At 34.7% G+C, this 13,116-nt stretch overlaps 1 protein-coding gene across 4 annotated transcripts; it reads left to right on the top strand.

Annotated features, from left to right (window-relative positions):
- The first annotated feature begins 5,545 nt into the window (after nt 1–5,545).
- Nucleotides 5,546–11,341, top strand: LOC131068893 (uncharacterized). 4 transcript variants are annotated; one of them, XM_058004166.2, is made up of 6 exons: nt 5,546–6,241; nt 7,749–7,881; nt 9,913–10,054; nt 10,251–10,287; nt 10,489–10,726; nt 10,827–11,341. In XM_058004166.2, exons 1-6 carry the CDS (start codon nt 5,954–5,956, stop codon nt 10,919–10,921), a joined length of 933 nt encoding a protein of 310 aa, XP_057860149.2. In that variant the 5' UTR covers nt 5,546–5,953; the 3' UTR covers nt 10,922–11,341. The 4 variants fall into 4 exon arrangements, with proteins under 4 accessions (XP_057860149.2, XP_057860152.2, XP_057860150.2 ...); XM_058004169.2 differs by having other exon boundaries at nt 10,854–11,341; XM_058004167.2 differs by having other exon boundaries at nt 5,553–6,241; nt 9,913–10,042.
- The last annotated feature ends 1,775 nt before the right edge of the window (nt 11,342–13,116 follow it).

Below are 13,116 nucleotides of genomic sequence, written 5' to 3' on the forward strand. Positions count from 1 at the left end.
TATAGCCAGACTTTCCTGCTAAATGCGAGTTCAAACATTTGTGTGCTAGGGTTTCTGTCATGCACTGAATCTGCATCCAATATGATCTTTGATCATTGTGGCACATCATATCGGATCAGATCTCATGTCCTTGATTGATGACTTATAGCTCATCAATCAACATCGCCATATTCTTTACCTTTCAACGCACGTCTTCTATCTTTAGTCGTATGTAGCATGATTTTTGACCTTGTGTCTAGTCAATCATGTGTGTGAGGCGGTTTCCTTCACCCACTTCAATCTACAAGATCAATGTGTACTAGATCTCTGATGTTTCCTTGATCTCGAGCCGCAATCCTCTGCCTTCCTTCCTTGAGATTTGTAATCATCTTTAAATGTTGGACCAACTACCAATGACCTCAATGACACATCACACCAACCTGTGCATGCATGCCACTTCAACTCCATGTGGCCCCTTTGTTGGTATCCACCTTTGTTGAGTCTTCCGAGTCAGTTCAGACAAGATCACCGATCAACCACACAACTGGATTCATCTGCCCTGCCGGTTATACCCTAACTTCACCGGTGGGCCTTCATACCTACTGACCTCTTCTTTGTCAGTGGATCAACTTGGCCTTCCATCAAACATGCTGGTCTAACTACTCAATCCATTTACCGACAGCATTAAACTTCTCTGTGTCTATTGGTTCAAATCCTTCAGTTCTTCTTTTGCTTGCTTGCTTTGCCTTGCTAGTGGTCTTGCTTTACCGGTAGATGATGCATTTCATGTGTACCGATAACCTACCTTCTATCTTCTTACACACATGTGGATTGACATCATCATGTCTTACTTCTCCCATACCGGTCACCACTTCTTACTCACCAATGACCATGCCAAATCAGTTGACATCAATGACAACCTAATGCCAAAAATGCCAACAATCTCCCCCTTTGGCATTGATGTCAACTCACTACAAGACTTGACAATCTAATGCCAAAAATGCCAACAATCTCCCCTTTTGGCATTGATGTCAACTCACTACAAGACTTCACATCGGTAGATTTCTCCCCCTTTGACACAATGAAAAAGGGTCAGGGTACTTCATTCTTCTCCTTTTGATTCATACTTATCTCCCCCTCAGTCAAATCTTCACTTAGTGATTACAACCAATACTGAGACATACAACCCTGAACTTTCCCTAGGGTTAGCATATGGTTCAAGAGATATAGATGCTGCTATGAACTCCCCATGAACCATATAACTCCTTACAAACTTAAGTGCATGAGGCAGGTGACACAACTCCCAACTTGTGTCTTAAGTACTCAAAAGTGCTTACTGGTAATGGGTTGGTGAAGATGTCTGCCACTTGTTCTCCTGTAGGGACATATTCCATCTTTACTTCCTATCCTTCAACCTTCTCTTTGAGAAAATGATACTTGATGGCTATATGCTTTGTCCTTGAATGCATCACCGAGTTCTTTGATATGTTGAAGGCACTTGAATTATCAAACCGGATAGGAATAGGATCAAACATTGTATAGATCCATGATAGGCAGCTTATTGTATCTTACTGCTTCTAGATCGGATATAGTGCAAGCAGTGTGCATGGTGGTTAGATTTCAAGCAACACCTAAGCAATCACATATGAATGTTGTAAGCAAAATTTTTAGGTACCTACAAGGAACACTCTGTTATGGATTGTGGTACCCCAAACAAGGGGAATTCATCTTGGAAGCATATACTGATGTTGATTGGGCAGGTTGCATTGATGACCAAAAGAGCACAAGTGGTGGTGCATTCTTCCTAGGTGACCTGTTGGTCTCATGGCATAGCAAGAAGCAAGATCCAGTCTCTCTATCAATTGCTGAAGCAGAATACATTGCTGTTGCTACATGCTGCTCTTAGATGCAGTGAGTTGACATCAATGCCAAAGGGGGAGATTGTTGGCATTGTGTTCAACAAAAATACCATAAATAACAATGAATATTTATCACCTAAATTATCAGTTCTAGACAACGACTTAATTTATCTTTATTAAAACATGTGTATAGTTTTGTTGTTGGAGGTAAATTTGTAAAATCTCTCTATAATAATCATTTAGATCAATTATATAAATAAATCAAGCAAAAGGATGGAGTACCATTAGGTGTGCCAAATGTAAGCATGCAAAATTATAGAATAAATAATATTTAACTCATTATACTAATTCAACATGTAAACCTTAGATAAAGCGCCATGGATATGCTCTCAATATACAATACTTAGTTTTTTGTTGCTTTTTTATAGAATGTATTTCTTCACACTAGGAACATGATTTTTTGAAGATAATGCTTTGATCTCAATTTATAATATTTCAAGGATTATGAATGGATAAACAAGATTCGATCTTATCACATTAAAGGTGGAGTGGATGAGTATAGGTGGTGGCTAGTAGTCAATTAATTTATTTATTAAGGTTGTAGTCCCATGTAGGGAGTATCCTGAAAAAAATTAATGGGTTCTATTGAGACATTTTAGGAGTATTTTGAAGTGGGTGGTCCCATGAATTTTGTAGTGCAACTCAAGCTTAAAAGCTTATTCAACATAATATATAAATATAGAATGTAAAAAAATAATTGGCTGACAACTCGAAACAAGTGGTAAAAAATTCCAAGCCCCACCCCAAATTTACTAACCTAAAATTGGAATCTAAAAAGCAAGGGTTTCTATTTGTAGGAAAATATTCTCACTAATCCTCTTGTATTCTTTTGGCCTCATTTGAGCCTTGCTCCATAAAACACCTTTCAAAGCCTCATCATGGGACCACGACCTTATTTAATAAATTTATTATGACAAAGGTACAATACACTTTTTTGCAAGAACAAGGATAAGGAGTAGAATAATATAAAATAAAAATATAATATAATAATAATTTAATTTTAATAATTTTTTTACTTTTTTAAAGATTTTGTTTTTTCTTTTTCTTTTTTGTAACTCAAGTTTTAGTGATTCCCATTAGACCTTACCTTGAGCTTATTTTTGATATGGAGTTGGGGTGCTAATGGGGTAAGATGAGACAAGAGTAGTCTCCTAGGGATGGACAACACAACCCCCAAGCCACAACCAAGCTTCGATACAAATTTAATATGAATAAAAAAATTAAAAACATAATAGTAAGAATAATATAAAAATATAACGATATAATAATAAGATGATAACAATAATTTAGTTATAATAGATTTTTGGCTTTTCTAAAGAGTTTAATAGGGGTATAAAAATATAGAAATAAAATAAAGAAAATATTAATAAGAATATAATATAACAATAATACAATTAATATAAAAATAATATAATACTAAAATTATAATAATATTAATAAAATACCTGCTTTCATAAATATATTTTGTTCATGTCTTTTACATAATTGTTTTAAAAATATAGGTATGTTAGTTTTTTATTTTTTGTTCAAATAGTTATTTGATTGAGTTTGATTTGTTAATTGATTTTTCCTTTTGAAGATCTATTAACTATTTTGATCAATTAGTTATCTATTGATTTATTTTTTTCATATTTTATTAGATTATTATGGATAAATGATTATATAAATTAATTTAAAAATTTGTGAGAAAATGATTTATTTAAACTAATTAAATAATAAAAATATTTAATCAATTTATTTTTGATAAAATAGATAAAAATTTATTTTGTAGATTAATAATGCAAAATAAATTATTTTAATGAATGAATGTTGTTAGAAGCCTAAACAATTATTCACAAAATTAAATATCAAGAATCCTCATATTTAATTTCCTAAACTAACAATTTCAATTATTCCCATTTACTATTCTTAACTATTATCAATTCCATCTAAACTAGTTTATCTTATTCGAAAACCTAACAATTTGTTATGTAAGATCTATGCAAAAAGCATAAAATAATTTACTAGAAAGAGAAAGGGAGCGTGAACCCTTCACCTTTTGATTTTTCCCTTTTAAAGATTTGCTAACTATTTTGATCAATTAATTATTTTATTGATTGATATTGTTTTATTTATTATTATTATTTGAATAAATAATTATTTAAATTAATTTAGATATTTGTGAAAAAGAATATATTTAAATTAATTAAATAATATTTTTTAAATGAATTTAATTTTAATCTAATGGATTGATGATTACTTTGTAGATTAATAATATAAGATGAATTGTTTTAATGAATGAATGTTGTTAGATCTTTAGACAATTATTCACAAAACTAAATGTCAAGAATCCTCATATTTAATTTTCTAAACTAACTTTTTCAATTATTATTATTTTTTATGAAGGTTTGTCCATAAATTCATTTTTCAACCAATGTACGATTGTGGTCTCGTGCACTAGACAACACTTGATCCCTAGCAAAATCATTAAGAACCTTTCAACTTTGCCATTTTCACTTAAAATTCTTAACTATTATGAATTCCATCTAACTTAATTTATCTTATTCCTAAAACTAAATACCAAAAATCTTCATATTTAATTTCCTAAACTAACAGTTTCAATTATTTTGATCTCTTATTCTTCTTAACTATTATCAATTCCATCTAAACTAATTTATCTCATTCATTAAATTAATTTTAAAATTTAAGTTTATTCTAGTCTGTGGGTTTGCTTTCCTTGATCTTAAGTTTGACTCCGAGACTTGGATTGGGTTGTGGGTTTGCTTCCCATTGATTTCAAGTTTGATTTCGAGATTTAGATTTGCTGGTTTCACGTGACTTAGGGCCTCACCTCCAAATTGAACAGTGAACTAAATGGGGGAGATACCTTTTGTGTATATATATACTAAAAAAATAAAATAAAACAATTTACTAGAAAGAGAAAGGGAGTATATATAGTGTTTTTGTCTTGTAGATAATATAGGAGTTATGCTTATCATAAACTTTAAGGTTGAATAAAATAAAGAAAGAAAAGTTAAATTGCATTTAGGGTAAGAGGAGAGGAGATTATTGTACCCACTCTTACTATCCTAAAAGCGACAGAGCCCTCATTTTCTACGTATTTTTATATTAATTTGTTTATTACGAGGGTGGTGGACGTTGCAATGAAATGTGCAGGAGGTTCGTTCTTTCTCTCGCGTAATATGCGTGTAAACAATGCAAAGACTGGAGTGGGACCCACCTTGATCTTCAGCTATGTGTGTGCCGAAACTGAAGGGCATGACAATAGGGGTGTATACACATTACATATACACCATGTGTATACACACTGCATATCCACCCTGGCGCATAGCAAGTTTTATCGGGACGTTGATTCTTTGCTATCCGTGTTTCAACGCTTGCTAACGGCCTTGCTGTCCAGTTGCCTAAAATAAATCAATATTACGGGGAAATTAGTGTTGAATTAACCTAATTAATTATGATTAGTTAAGGTCCTCGTCCCCACGCAGACGAGGAGCATGAGAGTTTTCTTGGGATCGTACGGCATGTCCTTGTTCCTAAAATCACGGAGAACGTGGGCGCCGTCCGATCCGGCGAAGGTGTGGGGCACATAAGTGGAGGCCTGCCTGCCTGTCTGCCTCGCTGCTTTGCTTACCTGGCTGTACTCTTTCGCTGCAGTAGCTGCAGCGCTTTCTTTCTTTTTTGAAACAGGTTTGTGGGTGTGAGTGTGTATATATGTTTTTGCTATTTGTGAGTATATGTCATTCGCTGTGTATATGTCTATCAGCATGTGAATGGAAGGCGGAGGAATCTTGTCATAGAAAAGATATTGTATAGATACATGTTGTAGATATAGTCTATAGATATAGATTTATATTTATATATATTCAGTATTCAGTTTGGTTGTTTGTTTGTTTGTTTGCTTCTGTGGGTGGCGGCGGCGGTGGGGGAATCGAACCTGCGACCAGCATGAGACCTAAGAACAGAAACAGAGTGACAATTAAATTGAGCTGTATATATCTGTAAATTTGATCTAAGGTGTATTGGGTGAGGTGGGGGAGGTTTGTATCAGAGGAATGGCCATGGCTCAGCACCAGCAGCAGCAGCAACCGGCCCAGCCGGTTGGCTTGACCGGGACTGGAGGCAGCAGCAATGGGGGTAGCAGTAGTACAAGCAGTAGTGCTAATAGCACGCCTGCAAATCATCAGGGAGGGGATACCACTTTAACAAAGATCTTTGTTGGGGGCTTGGCATGGGAGACCAAGAGGGAGACCATGAAGAAGTACTTTGAGCAGTTTGGGGATATACAGGAGGCTGTTGTCATCATGGACAAGAACACAGGGAGGTCCAAGGGATATGGTTTTGTAAGTTTTTTTTTCCTTTTTCTTCAGTTTTCTTTGCGCACCCATCTGTGAATAGAGGAAAACCGAGACTATTTTGGATGATCTTGTCCTGGATTGAATGAATAGATGTATGCATTCTTTTGATTTTTTGTTTCTTACCCAAAGAAAAAAGAGACTGCTCTGGATGATCTTGTCTGTCAATAGTAGGCATCTCATGTTTTTGGGTGTGTGAGGGATGATTGCGATATAGTTCTTCTGATTTGTTGCTTTCGGATGCGATGCTGAATATGGTGGATGAATTTATTTTTACCAATTTTTGAATAAAGGAAAAGGGAGACTTTTTTATGATCTTGTCTATGAATGAACAAAGGAAGGAGGTGATTTTCAGTGATGTTGTTTAGGAATGAATTAATTGGTATTTGCATTTTTTGTTACTCATTTTTGAATAAAGGAAAATAGACTCTATTGGATGATCTTGTCTGCAAATGGAAGAATGGATATATGCATTCGTTTGATTAATTTTGCTTACCTGTTCTTTTGATAGAGGAAAAAAGAGAACTTATTGGGATGATTTGTATATGAATGGATCAGTAGTTATTTGTCATTTTTCATTATCTGTTTAGTAATAAAAGAAAATAGAGACATTTTGAATGGTCTTGTCTGCAAATGACTGAATATACGCATGCATTTTTCCTGCGCTATTTTTGAATAAAAGAAGAAAGACTGATTGAATGGTTTGTCAATGGGAGAATGAAGAGGCATATGTTATTCCTTCTTTACCCTTTTTTAATGGAAAAGAAAGTTGCCAGCTTTGGATGATATTATCTGTGAACAAATAGTTCTATGTATTCATTTATGCTTGTGGGTGTATGGGTTGTGATTGTGTTTTGGCTATTCTGATATCGAGCTTGTAGAGAGGTGGTGGTGAATGGTGAATGAATTTTCCTAACTTTATTTGAATAAGGATAACTGAGGTAGGGTTTGGTTGATCATGCCTTTCAAATGAGTGGATACATATGCATTGTTTTCGTCTTACACATTTTTGAATGACAGATGGTATGCATGAATGAATAATCTATGCATTTATGCTAATGAGTGTGTTGGTGAAGGTTGGTATTGGTATTTAGGTTTGCTGGTTTTCAAAGAGATGTTGAATGGTAGATGGATTTTATCAAACTTCTGGTTTGTCTTACTTATACAAATGATGCAGATTTAATTTCATAAATATGGAGTAAGCCTGTACCGGTGCTGTGGGTTATCAAGCTTTTCTTTGAATTATTGATTTTGTTTGTAGAATTGGGTGTGTGGTTGGGGATTGTAGCATAGTAATTCTGCTTTGGTAGTGGCAAATGGTAGAGAAATTTATCTTTGATTCAATATTATCAAATCAAGGGTGCAAGTTTGTTCCCACGAATGTGGACAAATCAGGCACTGTTGACTTGAGCTTTTCTTGGAGGCTAGGTGAAATTCTATGTCAATGTTTGTTGTTCCCAGAATTAGGTTATGACTTTTTATGGCATCTGTGCAGGTAACTTTCCGTGAGCCAGAGGCAGCAAGGAGAGCATGTGTAGATCCAACACCTGTGATTGATGGAAGACGAGCTAATTGCAATCTTGCTTCAATGGGTGCCACCCGGACTAGGCCTTCTCCTCCCCAGCATGGTAGGCTTTTTCTTTTCCTCGCATTTTTTTAAATTTTATTTGCTGAGAAATCTTGTTAAAAGATTGAACTGAAGAGTATGATGATTAAGCATGGTAAACCTCATAAAACTTGGTGTTCCAAAAAATGCAAAAATTGATGCAGCTGCAGTGTGCATTTTTTTAATGACATAATCACAAACAACATTATCAATCGGTTCTCAGCCTTGATTTCTGTTGAGACTCATTTTAGCATATACTATCATTGGCTGTGACGAGTTGGTGTATTTTTCTTGGTGGTCTTTGTCTTCTTTTACTCATATAGGATTTTAACTGTTTTATTACTTTTCTCTGGCTCTTCATTTGCATTTCTTAACACTTAATTTCCTGCTTTTACATAGATGCATTAGGGAACTCCCATTGTGCTCTTGGATCATGTACTTTACAGTCCCTTTGGCCAAATTTGGCCACAACTAGGTGTTGATATTTAAATCAATCGAATGAATTATCCTTAATACTAATAGTAATAACTTTTGGCTGTATCTTTCAACTGTGGGAAATGAAGCTACTTGTTGTACATAAACGCTGCAGAGCACACGAATGGATGATAAAAATAAAATATGGTAGATAGATGGGCTATATAAAGGTTGGGAGATGGTCACCTGATTGAAGTTGGCAAATTCTAGAATGATTAATGTTTGTGGTGAAGATGTCTCCCCCATTTTAGAAAGTTATTAATCACCTGAATTATGTCACAGCATCTAGATCCTTGAGTCTGTGATCTTGAAAGTTGAAACCCAATACATTGGTCACCTTGGGATAGATAAGTCTCTACTTACCGGTGTAAAGAATGCCCCTTACTATACGGGGGTTAAACCACAACAAACCTTTAACTAAATGACAATAAATACATGAATTCTATCTCAATACAGCATCATATATGATCCTGGCTTAAAAGGGATGGAAATGGACGAATCCGCATATATGAGCCTTCATATGGTTGGATTGCAACATAGTTTTGTTTTGTTTTGTTTTGTTAATGGTATTTTTGTTAAGAACAGCATGCATAGGAATTTATGTTCTTTTGGTCTTTCCCATCCAAAAGCTAGCACATTTCCGCATGTATAGGCTAAGTCTTGAGAGTGTGTTTGTTGGAATACTTCTCAAGAATCTTGCTTTAAATTGAATTTGATCAAATGAAAAGATGCATTTTTTCATGAGTAAGATTCAATAAAGTAGATGCCCTTCCTCTGCATTCAGAAAAAGACAACTGTCAAGTATACAAATGAATGCTTTGTTATTGATTCTAGGAGATTTTTCAAAATTTTTGTAAACAAAAGGCCATTGTATATCGTTTTCTATCTAACCATTTGGTGATTGTAAAATTACAACAAAGGCACCATATTGCATTGTTGAAGGGTTGACTCCAGGGTGTTGTATATAAGGCTTTATATTAGATTAAATTGAAGGATCATGGTTACACAATACCTCTTGATCAGCACGAGTTTGCGTGTTAACTTGTGTTGGCTGAATCAGGTGGCAGTTGCCAGCTAGTCCTCAGCTTAAAAGACTGCCGATGCAGTGCTTATTTCTACAGGTAAAGTGAAATGTCCCTTTCAGAGCTGAAAGCATAACATTAGAACAAAACTAGTTCATAGTCTTTTCTGCCTCAGATGACCATTAGCATGTGGTTTATCCCTCCTGTTTTCCTCAAACTACTGAGTTTAGGATCTTATACTGGGGTGTTACAATTTACAGATAATAATTGTGCATGGACCAGGGATTCCTTATTCAAAATTCATTGTATTTGAATCAGTTTTAGCTACTTAGAGGGGAATTAAATGTTGTTTGGAGTTTGAAACAGTATGTCCTGTTTGAAGTTTAAAACAGCCTGCACAGGTAAGGATTATTGGGTTATTTGATTCTTGCCTTTTGTTGGTCGTGTGGGTGCGGCTATGCTAATATCTGGCAAGTGGAAAACATAGTGTGCTCATTAGTTTTCTTTTTTAATATGTATTTTGGGTTGTCTTCTTATGTGTTTGATGCATCATGCAGGCAATCGATTCAGATCAGCTGGCCACTTTCCTGTAGGTTCTCAAGGAATGCCTACTTATAACAGTGGTTTGGCGTTTCCTCAGCCCAGTCCCTATCCATACCAGCAAGGCTACCCCTATTCTCCATTTGGGTGCGTCGTAAGGTCACTAAATTTAATGTCCATACGATTCCTTGGAATCTGCTGTTTTGCTTGTTGTTTTTGTTTATTTGAAGGTCTAGGTACAAACTCACTGCAATTTAATCACAAGAATAGATGCCTTGTTGAAACTTTCAATGCTTATGTAGAATGAGATCATATATTTTGCTTTTATGGATAATGTATCCATACTTGTTTTCAGGTATGCCACATATCCACCAGACTTCAATTTTGCCCAGGTATTATTGGCAATGCAAGATGCATTCTTGTTTACATTTTTAGTATTGGGTTACGTTGTTCCCTTTTAAAATGAGTATGAAGTCATGAACAATAAAAAAATGCCTTTATATAAAAATCTTTAGGTTGTAGAGATTAGATGAAAATGATTAGATACTTTATGCCTTATCTTCTAATGCCTATATCTACAATAATCGGTGCAGGGATTTTATAATCCATATGCAGCAGCCCAGTTTCCTCAAGTATATGCTGGACCAGCAGCAACAATGTACCCACATGCACAAGTAACACAAGGTGCAGCTGGCTACCCTACCTCACCAGGATATAATATGCAAGGCCCACACATTGTTCAGTATAGCAGTCCTGGAATGGTGGCAACAACTACTGTATCGCCACAGTATGGGGGTGGGGCATCTGTCCCAAGCGCTGTTCAAACTTCAGGTATGTCCCACTTCCTCGTATGGTTATTCTAATTACTTGAACTATTTTGGTTTTGTACAAGATGAAAAGGATTAAGTTTCTCCTTCAAATGTATGAACAGCACTAATAGGTGCTAATTCTGCCTCAGCAAACCGAAGCCCAGGACAAATTCAACAGTATGCGGCTGTAGCAGCTCCTGAACAAGCTGCTACATGACATTTTTAATGGCAAGACTTGGAACAGGGTAAAGACAGAAGGCACATTTGTGCAAACTGGGCTAAGTTGACTTCAAACTTTAGTCAATTCTTTATGATCCATCATTAGAAACTAAAGGAGCATTTGGCTAACTTGTATCGATGAATATTTGTTCAGTTAGTTTTGATCCTTCTGCTGAAGTCCCCAATCTTTATTCTTTCATATTAAACATTTGCAGTGAAGAACTAACTTATCGGATGCTGATATTACTTGAAAGAAATGGATTCGAAAGAATTATTTACAAAGAAAAAAATTCAACAATGTAACTGGAATATACAAGGCAGGGAAAACTTTGTAAATTTGCCATGTTCTGACATTAGTCCACAATGATGTTGAAGCTCAGATTAAGTTAATTTATGCATCAAAACCTTTTTGTTGAAATGCCACTTGCAGTTGATTCTAACACTTTATGATTGTATTATGTGAAACTCTAATTCAACTTACATCTGTGTGGTTATTTTAGATATAGGCTCTGAAAGAGTGTTGACAAAATAATTTGCATTGATAATTAAATGAGGTTTGAAAAATTGATTCAGATTGTAAATTGCAAGCAGACCACAATTACTGAGAGGGTTCAAACTACCTCATAATTTTGGGAGAAGTTACCAAGCTTTTGCTTGGAATTTCATAACAGCATACTTTTAAGTTTGACAGTTCTAGAATCTATATTAAACTGGTTTGTATTTCCTGTTGTTGCAAAATGTCTTGTTGACCCAGTTTGATTTAGCTCATTTACATGCTACCAAGTTACCGACATAAGTGAATGTAGCCCTGATCAATTTTCATTTCCCAACCATCAAAGCTATGAGTCAATATACTTCAAATATGAACTGCTAGTAGTTGCCCATAACACTGCAAAGCTTAAAATAAAATGAAAATGGTAAATGGTATTATGGAATGCCCATACAACTTCAGGGACAAGGAAAAAATCATAGAATGAGTTGAGAACCATTCAAATGCATCCAGTAAATATTTCTTAGTGCAAGCTGTGGATTTTTGTAGACAACCAGAGCTCTAAATTCTATTAGGTCAACAAAATTTTGGCTGACATAAGTGTTAAAACAGAATTGTTTGAATGGTTGGAATAAGGTGTGATTGGGCGTAGGGTCTTAAGTGTATGGTTCTCCAACAATTGTTTTGGGGCATGAGGACAGGATAAATACGTGGAGCTTTGGATTCTTCAATTAGATCATGATAGAAAATGAATATCCTGGGAAGAACATCCATCAGCATTTTGAAACTTGAATTTGAGCTTTTGGGATTCTTATCAAATCAGTATTTGAGGACATATGCAAGACAACGCTGAAGACAAAGGCATAGTATTTATGCTTGGCATGAGCCAACAACATTCACATGGAATGAATGACGTGCTTTATGATTTGATGTATTTTGTGACCATTCTGATCACATTCTTGCTTTTAGTGAAAACATGGGAAAAATAAACTTAATAAAAAACATGTATTGAAAACTTTAATCAAAAACATGTATTGAAAACTTAAGCTCATCATTCATTGTATCAATATGAAGAAATACGATTTTACCAACATTTTTCTTGATAGCTTATGACTTTTGGTTGCCCATAAAAATGATTTAGAGAGCTTTATGGGATTTTAATTTTTTTTTCATTGAATTAAAGCAGAATTACAAAGAATAACAACTACAACAGGTAGCTGAAAGAGAAATACATTGAACAAGATCAAATGGGTAGCAGATAGACACCTACAAACTAAGAACAATTACAACCAGCCAGCAAGTGGCATTGTTTTGAAGAGACATCTACAAATTAAGAACAATTACAGCATGCCAACAGGTGGCATTACAGTGTAGAAACATAATGAAACATTTTGCATAGGTTCATATTGCAGCTGTAAATTCAAGAGCTTTATAGAATTTTAGTGTTATTTTTGTTTTGGAATACATTTATTTTGATGTAGAAAAATTGAATTGCAGATTAGTCTGAGTAAACACAGTGTGTGAATCATGTGAATTAATAAGATGTGGAAAAAAAGAAAAAATTTAATAAGATCAGAAACAAAGTAAAAATGAACCAAAAAAAAGTCAAAATAGCAAGGAATAAAAAAAATAAACGAAAAGGATAATTGTCAAGAGAATTGGGGTTCTATATGTTAGACAATATTAAAAGAAGGGTGAAAAAA

The sequence above is a fragment of the Cryptomeria japonica genome, chromosome 3 (assembly GCF_030272615.1).
Source record: "Cryptomeria japonica chromosome 3, Sugi_1.0, whole genome shotgun sequence".
NCBI classification, from domain to species: domain Eukaryota; kingdom Viridiplantae; phylum Streptophyta; class Pinopsida; order Cupressales; family Cupressaceae; genus Cryptomeria; species Cryptomeria japonica.